The sequence below is a fragment of the Schistocerca serialis genome, chromosome 2, assembly GCF_023864345.2.
Source record: "Schistocerca serialis cubense isolate TAMUIC-IGC-003099 chromosome 2, iqSchSeri2.2, whole genome shotgun sequence".
Taxonomy (NCBI): domain Eukaryota; kingdom Metazoa; phylum Arthropoda; class Insecta; order Orthoptera; family Acrididae; genus Schistocerca; species Schistocerca serialis.
Window position 1 is genome coordinate 474,143,489 of NC_064639.1, and position 14,033 is coordinate 474,157,521.

At 40.4% G+C, this 14,033-nt stretch overlaps 1 protein-coding gene across 1 annotated transcript in view; it reads right to left on the bottom strand.

Moving 5' to 3' along the window:
• Positions 1 to 14,033, bottom strand: part of LOC126456092 (invertebrate-type lysozyme 3-like) — a 50,725-nt gene that overhangs the window by 21,311 nt on the left and 15,381 nt on the right. The window contains exon 2 of the mRNA XM_050091848.1: positions 3,792 to 4,069. Coding sequence (XP_049947805.1) covers positions 3,792 to 4,069 — 278 coding nt within the window. The remainder of the gene's footprint in view (positions 1 to 3,791; positions 4,070 to 14,033) is intronic.

Below are 14,033 nucleotides of genomic sequence, written 5' to 3' on the forward strand. Positions count from 1 at the left end.
CCGAGCCAGGATTCGAACCTGCGACCGTAGCGGTCGCGCGGTTCCAGACTGAAGCGCCTAGAACCGCTCGGCCATAACGGCCGGCTGAGGTACCATACTGCAAATGGATTTCGAACAGTCTCATCGATGGCAGAGGATATTGACACCCGGTGCCATAGTACTATGTTAAGTAGTTGATTAACTGTCGGTTACAAGTATACGATTGAAAGTGACAAGTTAGACTCTTCTGCGAGTTGGAGGTATCTTGAGAGGTGAAGGAACGTATAAAAGTCAGCAAAAGTCTGTTAAATGACGGCAGTATGACAGTCAAGGCGACTCGTGAAAATCGTACTGATTCCGGCTCTGTCTTCCAACCACAAACATGTCAAGACGTCGTGGAAGATCCTTTGTTGAACGGTATGCTATAGCGGCATTCCACGAATCGTGACCGGTCGTATCGGCGTGGTTTCACGCTCGCTGGACTCATCAACAACTACAGATTTGCGAGAACATTAAGTAATATAGTGTTTCGTAAACTGAATTTTGTGTTGGAGTGAATGACTACCCGAACCTCAGTATGGAGAGTTTGTTTCGACGCCGAGAGTCAAACATTTATTGCGGTTTCTTCAACAGCCAGAACGTGTTATACGAGTATAATGCTGAGAAAGAAAACAGCAGATTAATTTTCACCTGTCTACTTGTATGGATCTTGGACGACACAGTACTTTTTTTCTAAAAACCTAGTCAACAGCCAAATGAGGCCTGTCTCGATCCGCAAGTATTTCAGTGTGCCATCCCTCTTCTGCACGCACTCACCTGGCTGTTCAGCTCACGAGCCGTCCATCCGTTGGAGGATGAGTGGTTGGAAATGACTGACAATAAGCTCCGTTTAGTCAAGCCCACAACGAGTGTATGGTGTACTTCGTTCTAGCCCTGTCGACGGGACGTGGTTCTCCTCAGTCGACTTCGGATAGGCCACAGTCGTATGACGCATGGCTTCCTGGTCCGGCGAGAGGACCCTCCTATGTGAGGTGCTTGTGGCGTCCAGGTCACTGTGCGCCACGTTTTATTGGATTGCGTTTTATGTTCTGACCAGCGGGCAGCGGCTGACTTGCCGGCGGATCTGCCATCTCTTTTAGGAAATACCCGAACGACTGTGGTTAAAGTTTTAAAGTTCTGTGACTTGTCTAATGTTTTTCCCGAGATTTTAGGGAGAGGGTCTTAATTTGTTCACAGGGTGAGAAGCTCCCCCATATTTTATGTAAGTGGCCAGCGAATGACAATTTCCTGTGGCCTTCTTGACGCTCCGTTTTTCTTTTTCTTACATTTTACCATCTTATACAGCATTTTCCTTCTTTTCCTGCTTTCTTTGCGTGTATGCTTATATTTTGCTAAGTCTGTCCACATCCGTTTCTTTTAATGTGTGTCAGGGCGCTGATGACCGCGACGTTGAGCGCCCGTAAGCCCCAACACACACACACACACACACACACACACACACATAGTTCCTCAATTACAGATATCATGATGCAATTCTTTCATGAAATTCGAAACAAGTCTTGTTAATACACTTTACTACATGAAATCACATTTTTATTAGTTCCTCATATGACATGAAGAGTCAGTAAGTAACTGGGTCCGTTGGTGCTCTGCAATGTTAAAAATTTACCCGTGAAGGTCTGTGTATACTCCGATACTGGATGCAGCCGTAACGAAATTGGAAGATTATTAATTACATAGTGTTGTCTTGAAAAGCCATTGATTTTCACAGTGACAAGCGATAGGAAATTCATAGTAAGTTGCAGATATCAAGTACAAAATCATTTAGCAGTAAATGTAAAACCACCTTTAACACAATAATACTATAGTATCACAGCAAGACACTAATGAAATCCGAACCAGAAGAGGAAAATACCAAATAACTACATGCAGAACACAACACTGACGTAAGAAGATTGAAATCTTTTCCCAAAAAAACTGCCCATCGTTCTAAAAAATTTGACGTAACGCTGCTTATACACAGGGTTGTCAGGGAAAAGTGTAAAAAGCTTGTAAGGGTGTTGCAAGGTAAGATGTGCTAGAAAATAACTGTTAGAAAAAAAATTCTATACGTTGCGCCGTTTCCGAGTTAATTAGAATTGAAGTTGGCCCATCAGGCCCTTGCGCGCGCAAATTCAAGCGGCCCGCCAGAGACACTCGGTGTCGGTTGTTCACATAGCGAACGTTTTTATTATTATTTATTCGTATGGCTAGGGCCCCCCGTCGGGCAGGCCGTTCGCCGGGTGCCCGTCTTTCAATTTGAAGCCGTTTCGGCGACCTGCAGTCGATGAGGATGATAGGGCCCAGAGGATTGACAATCCGTCACGCTGACCATTCAGCTACCAGGGGCGGACTATAGCGTACACGACAGCACGCAAGACTGCTCAGCCTGTGGCTCGCGTTCGATTCTTACTAACGATCCATGTCCAATTTTTATATTTCTGTCTTCTTCGGTTTTAGGTAAACAAACGAAGAACACATTTGGCGACACAGTCCTTGGCAGGCCGCTTCAATTCAAGCACGCAAAGGCCTGATTGGCTAATCTCTTTGTTAATTAATTCGGAAACAGCGCAACGTATAGAATTTTTTTCTCTTAACAATTATTTCTCGATACAACCTACCCTGCGACAGTAATGCAAGTTTTTCAGACTGTTTCTGACAATCCTGTGTATGAAACTACTATGGTAATGTACGTTCAGTAGCGTGTTTACATAAAGAGTAACTGTATTCATTTTACGATGCAGTCATACTAACATATTATTGGAATTTATTGTATAAATGCCAGATCATTATAAAGAGATATGATGGGGAGATTAACAGAGTCGGAAGTTCTTCACGGTAAATGATGACAGCCAAAACTGTTGCATGATGAAGATTTATTAAAATTCTTGACCACGGTTTCGGTATATCTAAATATACCTTCGTCAGAAGTAAAATATACTAGAATCACATCAGTACTGATGCTAAGCTGTGTTCGCATCGACCCTTTGGCGCAATTGTTTTATGAATCTCCATTGCGGGATGTGATTTTAGTATATTTTACTTCTGATGAAGGTATATTTAGATATACCGAAACCGAGGTCAAGAATTTTAATAAATCTTTATCCTGCAACTGTTTTGGCTGTTATCATTTACCGTGAAGAATTTCAACAGTTGCTGTTTCAGCCATGTTTAAAATCTTGGAGTCGGAAGTACTAATGGTTTCGGGTTTCTGCAATTCACAGGGAAAAGTATCGCAGAAATCTTGCGAATGTAAGCTGTCGGTTTCGGTCGTAACCTTTCTCAAAAAAAAAATGGTTCAAATGGCTCTGAGCACTATGGGACTCAACTTCTGAGGTCATTAGTCCCCTAGAACTTAGAACTAATTACACCTAACTAACCTAAGGACATCACGAACATCCATGCCCGAGGCAGGATTCGAACCTGCGACCGTAGCGGTCTTGCGGTTCCAGACTGCAGTGCCTTTAACCGCACGGCCACTTCGGCCGGCACAGTCCTTTCTCAAAATGATCATCATCAGGTTTTGGGTGAGACAGCTAAGAAAATCTACATATTTCTCCTTATGGATGCCGAACATGAAACACACCACGTTTCATTCAATATCGCCAACCTCCAGATGTGAGCAACAATAAAAAATTAACATGAGAGCAGAGTAAACCACGCTTTGCCCAATAGGTCAGAGGTTACCTGACAATGGGGAGGTTGAGAAACGTTAATAGCACAGTGACAGCATTGGGGGGATCTCAAGCTGAAACTGGTGTGCGGACACGTACCTGCGGCCAGGGCCCACCAGGAGCCCAGGCAAGCGGCGACGAAGACTGCGGTGGCTGCGGCGTTGGCCATGCTCCTGCTTGCTGGCTGCTGGCTGCTGCTGCTGCTGCTGCGAGGACTACCACAGGCGGCTGACTGCGCTCCGGCGTGCGCGCTGCCGCCCACCTGTATATATAGCCGGACCTCGGATGGCCTCGGGAATCCCCCTCCCACCACAATATGTCGCTCCCATTGACCGGCCAGGGCGGGCGTCACCTCGCTTATCCTCACCCGGAATCTTCTGTCACGACCAAGGACTCGCAGCTGCCACAGTTCCTTCCACCCCGATTGCTATCGACGTAGAGAGCAGAAGCTACGCAAGAAGATGACGTCACGGGAAAACAGTACAGTGAGATATCCTGTTACGCTAATTACGCTTTTCGCAGTACTCGATATGAAGACTGCTGAGAAGCTCGGCGAAGCACGTGGAACGTACAGCTCTGTACCGATCAAAAAATAGTCATCGTTACTCTCTATGATATTTTACGTTCTTCTGGGCCCGCAACATAGTTTACGTCAGTATTAGATATAATAAAAATTAACACTCCAAAACTAGATGCAATAAGGTTATATGTCGTTATAATGTTTTACACAGCAGGTCTGTTTCGGCTTATTGCCATTATCAAGTGACGTCTAGTCGTAAGTGACAACATATTGCATCTATAGTAAAGTCTTCTTGTCATGTCTTGGTAAGTATAATACTTCTTGTAGCTGTTGTTGTTGTTGTGGTCTTCAGTCCTCAGACTGGTTTGATGCAGCTCTCCATGCTACTCTATCCTGTGCAAGCTTCTTCATCTCCCAGTACTTACTGCAACTTACATGCTTCTGAATCTGCTTAGTGTATTCATCTCTTGGTCTCCCTCTACGATTTTTACCCTCCACGCTGCCCTCCAATGCTAAATTTGTGATCCATTGATGCCTCAGAACATGTCCTACCCACCGGTCCCTTCTTTTTGTCAAGTTGTGCCACAAACTTCTCTTCTTCCCAGTCGTATTCAATACCTCCTCATTAGTTATGTGATCTGCCCATCTAATCTTCAGCATTCTTCTGTAGCACCACATTTCGAAAGCTTCTATTCTCTTGTTGTCTAAACTATTAATCGTCCATGTTTCACTTCCATACTTGGCTACACTCCATACGAATAGTTTCAGAAACGACTTCCTGACACTTAAATCAATACTCGATGTTAACAAATTTCTATTCTTCAGAATCGCTTTCCTTGCCATTGCCAGTCTATATTTTATATCCTTCTTGTAGCTACGAAATGTAAAAATACGTTTTTGTCAGATATATATACATGCTGTTCACCAGTTTAATGGAATGCTGAAGATTAGATGGGTACATTGCGTAACTAATGAGGAGGTGCTGAATAGAATTGAGGAGAAAAGAAATTTGTGCCATAACCTGACTAGAAGAAGGGATCGATTCATAGGACATTTTCTGAAACATTATGGGATCACCAGTTTAGTACTGGAGGGAAGTGGAGATAGGGGGGTAAAAATCCTGGGAGACTAAGACATGAATATAGTAACAGTTAGGAGATTTAGCAGGATGGAGGTTGCAGTAGTTACTCGGAGATGAAGAGGCTTGTACGGAATAGAGCAGCAGGGAGAGCTGCATCAAACAGTTCTTGGGCTGAATAAAACCGCAAGAATAACAACATGTATACATAGCTTTATGTACAAATTATATACATCATTCATGAGTGTCTCTGTGTCTCTGTGATACCTGAGCGTGTTCGGTCAGGATACTGGAAACCCTCTCTTACTAAAAATCTGTGTGAAGTGCTCATCGATAGAACTTGGAAGATGTCATTCAACACACGCAAAGAACTACTGACGCCATAAAGACGAAGAAACAGATCGGAGGAAAGAAAGAAAAACAAAACGTTTTAGAGTGTCAAACTACAAATCCAAAGGTTTCGGGTTCGATACCCGGTTGATTCTACAACGTTTATCCGTCGCCTATCACTTCATTCACCTCATGCAGTGTTTGTCCGTGTGTAAATGCCGAGTCACACAGTGGTCCGGAACCGACATCAATCTGTACGTCCGTCTGTAAGTTAAGTTCAAAGGTCGGAGGAAGGTTGGAGTGTACTACCTCCAACAGGACCATGCCTATTAAAAGCCCTGGTGTCTTCCAAAAAAAAAATCCTCGCATTGATGACTGCTTTAGTTTTGTCACCAATATCTTAGTACCTGCTGTATCAGATTAGTTCTGTCTCTCGGCCTTATCGTGAGGTAACACTGTTTCTAGTTGTTAAAATCAAAATAACTTCCCCAAATTCAGGCCAATTTCAGCTTTAATAAATTATCAAGTGAACATTTTGAGTGGCAACACCCCGTTTGAGGGGACAAACGATTATTAGATGTGAAACATGACTTTAGCATAATGTTGCGGTGTGGAATTCCATTGAGCTGTCACTTCTGATGGTGAAGTTTCACAATATTATAACAAAAATCTTGTCATTCTGCACTTAACTGTGCTGAACACATTTTCTTTGGTTTATGATAGAAAATTACAAGTGCTTTCAGTTGCCATTCTTTCTCTAGTTTTCCCACTATCCAAGTTTCACGTACGTGCTGTGGCACCTTATTGGTTTGCATCTTTGTGTAGTCTTGCCTCAGAGACTTTGTTTTCAGTTCCACGTCGTATTTTCAGTTTCGGTGTTTAAACGAGTCTCATTTCCTTCCTGCAATCTTGGTCACTCTTCTGTTTGTTTTGTTTGAATCAGGAGAAAACCATTTTCCACACTTAAACAGTGCAAAAGAAAATCCATCAGAGTTACCTTTAACAGTGACAATCATATTTTATTGTCTGTGAATTATGCACTGTTCAGCCACCTTAATGTGCCCACCTGTCCCATGCCAGAATAACCACCCTTTGCAGTGCGGACCGCTGCGGTACGTGCAGGAGGAGAGTGAATGAGGTTCCGGAAGGTACCGACGGAGACGTTGGGTCGTGTTGACTCAACTGCAATGGCCAGCTGTGCTGGACTTCTCGGTTTGCGATCCACGGTGTTCCACAGATACTCTATTAGATTTAAATTTGGGGAGTTTCCTGTCCAGGAGAGTACAGTAAACTTATCCTGGCGTTCTTCGAACCACGCACGTAAGCTGCAAGCCGTGTGACACGTTGCGTTGCCGTGCTGGTAGATGCCACGACGCCAAGGAAAAACAAACTGGATGTAGGGATGGACATGGTCCCCGAGGATAGATGCATACATGTGTTGACGCCTTGCGCTTTTCAGAATCACGGGATCACCCAGGGAACTGCACGAAAACATTCCTCAGACCATAACGCTCCCTCCTGGTTGCAGGGCGTTTACTTTCATACGTTTCATGTCGTACACGCCAACGGCTATCTGTCCGATGGAGCATAACACGTGATTGATCTGAAAAGACCAGCTGTCGCCACTCTACTGACGTCCAGTCTCTACTAGAAAGTGCTGCGTATACCCCGCCAAGAGTAAAATAATACATTATGCAAGAATATTGAAACTTTTCACTACACCAGAACACAGTGTGATTGTGTTCTGGTGTAGTGAAAAGTGTTTTACTACGTTATTTGTGGAAAATACTTGTTATAGTTAACGTATGCATCACAACATCTCAGCATGATGCGGAGAATGAAAGTGTTTGCCACACGAGAACATGACAAGCTACCTGTAGTAATTAACACAAAAGTGCTCCTGAAAATTCATGCACACCAAATGTAAAGAATAAATATAAACGAAAACCCACTGATGTTGGCACAGTGGTGCCGAAACATGTTTGGCCACTGAGAAAAATGGTGTTTTGCATAACTGGTGGACCTCACATCCAAAAAATATCTAAGATAAATTTATCCTTGCCATATCTTCTACTAGCAAGAATTTTAATTTATACATGTCTAATTTGGACATGAAAAAGCACTTTTAGTTAGCTTACTTAAAAAGCGATTAGGTATTCAACAGGGACTTACATGCACTAAGCATGTTGCAATAAAAACATTAAACCTTACAACATCAACGAATTATTCTTACAGTTAGCAACATTAAACAGTGGCGCATTTTCAATGCTTTGAACCAAAAAAGACACTGAAAGTGTCTGCAACGACATTCATCCCTAATTATTGAAATCTATTCAACAATGGATCCACTAGAAGTGTTTGGAACGACATTCGTCCCTCATTATTGAACTCTATTCAACAATACATACAAGAAAATACAAATTGTCGAATAAGCCGTATTTCGTTCCAGTCTTGAGCACACTCTGTTCATCTTTTTGAAGAACCACTCCAATAATATTGCGGAGATATGCTTGTGCTCTTTCGACATCAGGATTTGTTGTGTTATCAACGATTTCTACAGGATCATCTGTTGAATCCGAAGCCAGTTTCAGTCCTTTGGACTGTTTTGTCAAGCTTTCATGAGCTTATTGCCTAGCTGTTGTTTTATCGATTATCGATTTGCATAAGCTAAAGCTTCATCCCTAGCTGGAATTTTGTGAAGCTCTGCACTCGTACTTGTTACAGCTTCTGGGTCTTCTTGGCTGGCTGCTGTTTTAATTGGAACCAGTCCGCATCTTCCTCTCTGGTTGTAGCTGAAATCTGGACTGACCATTGCTACTAGCTACAGTCGTTGCTTATCCGGGTCACGTAATATTTCCACATGACGAGGTGCCTAACTTTGTCTGTCTACCACACTGAATTTACTTAAAGCCTCTTCAAGGTCATCTTCCCCTCGTATTCCCTTAATAACACCTAGAGCCAAACTCAGAGTCATAAACTTTACTATTGCTCTCTACGAAACGTGTCTTTACATAGTTATTGCTTAATATCAGAATGAAGAGCACGATTTTTCATTAATTATATCATATATGGCATTCAAGCAATCTTAAATGTGTACCGATTTACAAGACTACAGTTAGCAAGGTTTCCAAAGTTGCAATCCAACTATATATATATATATATATATATATATATATATATATATATATATATATATATATATATATATATATATCTTATACTGATACTCATTATTATTATTATTATTATAATTATCATTACTCTTTCCTGTCTCAGACGTTATGTCTGGTTAAAAATGGAAAGTGACGCGGACCTTGTTCAAGCATGACCTCCTTTTAACTGTACGGTATATGTTACATTGCATTTAGGAACTTTCGGGTAATTGAACATGTATCAATAATTACAGATTTCTGTAGTTGTATATATACGTTTGGATGTAGCTGTATTGCGTTGATGTACTGGTGGATATTGTGTGGTATGGCTCCTGTAGTTGATAGTATAATTGGTATGATGTCAACTTTATCCTGATGCCACATGTCTTTGACTTCCTCAGCCAGTTGGATGTATTTTTCACTTTTTTCTCCTGTTTTCTTCTGTATATTTGTTGTATTGGGTATCGATATTTCAATTAGTTGTGTTAATTTCTTCTTTTTATTGGAGAGTATGATGTCAGGTTTGTTATGTGGTGTTGTTTTATCTGTTATAATGGTTCTGTTCCAGTATAATTTGTATTCATCATTCTCCAGTACATTTTGTGGTGCATACTTGTATGTGGGAACGTGTTGTTTTATTACTTTGTGTTGTATGGTAAGTTGTTGATGTATTATTTTTGCTACATTTTCATGTCTTCTGGGGTATTCTGTATTTGCCAGTATTGTACGTCCGCTTGTGATGAGCTCTACTGTTTCTATTTGTTGTTTGCAAAGTCTGCATTTATCTGTTGTGGTATTGGGATCTTTAATAATATGCTTGCAGTAATATCTGGTGTTTATTGTTTGATCCTGTATTGCAATCATGAATCCTTCCATCTCACTGTATATATTGCCTTTTCTTAGCCATGTGTTGGATGCATCTTGATCGATGTGTGGCTGTGTTAGATGATACGTGTGCTTGCCATGTAGTGTTTTCTTTTTCCAATTTACTTTCTTCGTATCAGTTGATGTTATGTGATCTACAGTGTTGTAGAAGTGGTTATGAAATTGCAATGGTGTAGCCGATGTATTTATATGAGTGATTGCTTTGTGTATTTTGCTAGTTTTTGCTCGTTCTAGAAAGAATTTTCTTAAAATGTCTACCTGTCCATAATGTAGGTTTATTATGTCAATAAATCCCCTTCCTCCTTCCTTTCTGCTTAATGTGAATCTTTCTGTTGCTGAATGTATGTGATGTATTCTATATTTGTGGCATTGTGATCGTGTAAGTGTATTGAGTGCTTCTAGGTCTGTGTTACTCCATTTCACTACTCCAAATGAGTAAGTCAATATTGGTATAGCATAGGTATTTATAGCTTTTGTCTTGTTTCTTGCTGTCAATTCTGTTTTCAGTACTTTTGTTAGTCTTTGTCTATATTTTTCTCTTAGTTCTTCTTTAATATTTGTATTATCTATTCCTATTTTTGTCTGTATCCTAGATATTTATAGGCAACTGTTCTTTCCATCGCTTCTATGCAGTCGGTGTGGTTATCCAATATGTAATCTTCTTGTTTAGTGTGTTTTCCCTTGACTATGCTATTTTTCTTACATTTGTCCGTTCCAAATGCCACATTTATATCATTTCTGAATACTTCCGTTGTCTTAAGTAATTGGTTGAGTTGTTGATTTGTTGCTGCCAGTAGTTTTAGATCATCCATGTATAGCAAATGTGTGATTTTGTGTTGGTATGTTCCAGTAATATTGTATCCATAATTTGTATTATTTAGCATGTTGGATAGTGGGTTCAGAGTAAGGCAGAACCAGAAAGGACTTAATGAGTCTCCTTGGTATATTCCACGCTTAATCTGTATTGGCTATGATGTGATATTATTTGAATTTGTTTGGATATTAAGTGTGGTTTTCCAGTTTTTCATTACTATGTTTAGGAACTGTATCAATTTAGGATCTAATTTGTATATTTCCAATATTTGTAGTAACCATGAGTGGGGTACACTATCAAAAGCTTTTCGGTAATCAATGTATGCATAGTGTAGCGACCTTTGTTTAGTTTTAGCATGATATGTCACCTCTGCATCTATTATCAGTTGCTCTTTACATCCTCATGCTCCTTTGCAACACCTTTTTTGTTCTTCATTTATAATTTTCTTCTGTGTTGTATGTGTCATTAATTTCTGTGTAATGACTGAAGTTAATATTTTGTATATTGTTGGTAGGCATGTTATGGGGCGATATTTAGCTGGTTTTGCTGTGTCTGCTCGATCTTTAGGTTTCAGATAAGTTATTCCATGTCTAAGCGTATCAGGGAATGTGTATGGGTCTGCAATGTGACTGTTAAATAATTTAGTTAGATGTGAATGTGTTGAGGTGAACTTCTTTAGCCAGAAATTTGGTATTTTATCGTTTCCAGGGACTTTCCAATTGTGTGTAGAATTAATTGCTTGGGTGACTTCATGTCGCAAAAGTTATCACTTGAGGCATTTGTGGTATCATCTTGTATGTGTCTGTTTCTGCTTGTATCCACCGTGAATGCCTGTTATGTTGTACCGGGTTTGACCATATGTTACTCCAGAAGTGTTCCATGTCTGTTATATTTGGTGGGTTGTCTATTCTAATATGTATGTTATCTACTGTCTGATAAAATTTCTTTTGGTTTGTGTTGAATGTTTGGTTTTGTTTCCTTCTATTTTCACTTTTTTTGTATCTTCTAAGTCGTTTGGCAAATGCTTGTAATTTCTGCTTCTTTTCATCTAATTGCTCTATCGCTTCTTGTTGTGAGATTTTAGTTAACCTTTTTCGTTTTTTGTCTGATATTTCATTTCTTATAAATTGTGTTAGCGGTCCGATGTCTTTTCTCAGTTTTTCTGTTCTGATCTGTAGCCTGTGTTGCCATGCTGGTTTTGTGGGTTTCTTCTGTGTGTTGGTTGGTTCTGACCTCTGTCTAGTGTGTATATTTAGTGTAGTGAGTGCTCCTATATAAACCAGTAGTTGTAACTCTTCCATAATTGTATTTTCATTTATTTTGTTGTATATGATTGTGTTGATGGTTGTTATTGTTGTTTCGACTTGTGGGTTATTTGGTGGTCTATGCGAGAATGGTCTAGTGTCTGTATTTGTGTCTTTGTATTCTATATATGTCAATTGAAATTTTTCTTCTATATCTAACATGTGTCTCACTTCATGTTCTATTTGTGCTTGTTCTGGTGGCTGTCTTAAGATTTCGTTTTCCTCTGATTGTTTAATTGATGCATGGTGTTCTTTGTTTGTTTGCTCTGGGATGTTTGAGTCCATTACTGTATTTTCTTCTTCTGATTGCACATTATTTTGTTCCAGTAGTTGTTGCACTTGTTGTTTGATGTTTTCTAATTCTGACTGTGGTATCCTGTTATTTTTGATTATTACACGGATCTGATCAGCTAGTCGTTGTTCTGTTAAAAATTTTAATTCTGGGTATCTGGTAATAAATGTTGTGTATACTTGTGATTTGTATCCAGTTGTGTTGGTTCCTAAGTTTGTTGCTTGGTAATAACAGAACATGAGGTGTCAGTTAACTTCATCAGACCATCTCATCCTCTGTCTTTGTTTTTCTTCTAGAGTGGTTGCAGGAAGCATATCCTGCAAAACACCTCTGTTTGGATTTAAATCATTTTCCGTGTGGCTAGCAGTGTCGTTACCATTGTGGACGGGCATAGGGTTCAAGCGTCGTCCCCGACCATGACAGCCCTTGTCCGAGGCTTCATGAGTTCTGTCCTGAACCAACTAATCACACTAAAAGGGGGATTAGCCCTATTAGTGGTTTGTTCTTTTCGTCGCCTTTTACGACTGGCAGAACATACCGAAGGCCTATTCTTTTCCTAGTCCTCCATGGGGTTTATTATTATTATTACTATACTGAGACACAAGTTTTTAACAATAAAAACATGTAACAATTTCAAAAAATGTTAAAAACTTGACCTATTATACCCAAATAGAGAGAGAAGATCCAAAGTAAGCAATGAAATAAACAATAATAAAAAAAACTTGAAGTGCCTCACGTGAAGTCTAGCAGTGACGTGCTCCACACTAAGAATATCTCATCCCTAGCCTTCTCTTAAATTTGCTATGCAAGTGTCAATACATATCGCGAATTACAGTAAACTATTTCTCAGCAACTTCATTTCCATTTCATAACACCTTCCTTCCCGATGCAAAATATTTTGTTATGAAATCGCAGACACAGACATAACTGTGAGCTCTGTTACCGATTTTTTTCTGCTACTGTATACTTATTCTTTGTAGACTTAGTAGTTCCTTACAACGAACGTTTCCTGTCTTTCAGAACAATGATAAAGCCATGAAGTGGCTCTTCCTGGCTCCTGTGGCACTTTCATCGCGTAAGTTGGTCCTAATAGTGCCTTCTGATGATAGTACAAATTATAACTGAGAGGGGATAATTCACAGCTTTTCGTTATCTTTGAACAACGTGCCAACTCGAAACATGAAGTACTCATTTCCTATAAAGACGCTAAACCATTACTGCACGTTCTAGAACTGCTAGCATAGAGTTGAGCTAATGTCTGCCGTCTCAGTGCGTCAGTTTCGTGAATCTGTCTTCACCGCCTGGGTATCGAGAGCCGCATCTCTTCCGAGAGGAAGTCTTGGAAACTCCGGGTGACGTCATCGGAGGTGGGCCGCCACCGCCACAGGTCACGATCGTGGCCGTACTCTCGCAGCCCGAACGCCCCGCCGATTCTTCACTGCAGTGAGCAGAAGGTCCCTCCCCTCACCTCACCAACTTCCTCTTCTTTTTGTTACTCCCGCTATAATTACTTTCATACTCAGCGATGAAACCTCTCGAACACCTGCGCTCACTGCGGTAACTCCTCCAGGCAATTTCTAGTATACCGGGACCCTATTTTTCTCTCCTTTGTGGAGAATTTAAACACCATGTCGATTTTTATGTTACTTACGACACCTATGTATGTACTTCAGTTGCTGTATACTGCGTAGAATTCAAGCAATGTTAAATGTGTACCGATTTACAAGAACACACTTAGCAAGGTTTCCGAAGTTGCAACCCAAGAATTGTTTAGTTATGCTGTTTGCCAACGCTAGCAACGCTCATCTCTTTAGTTATTATTCAATTTCTTCCAAATTTTGTCTAAGGATTTCATGTAAGATAACGAACCCGTATTATCTGATAAACATTACATAAATCTCATGGACAAATGTGGCTCCAAAATTTTTCACATCCTATTCCGAAGTCGGGAAAGACGACTGTGTGC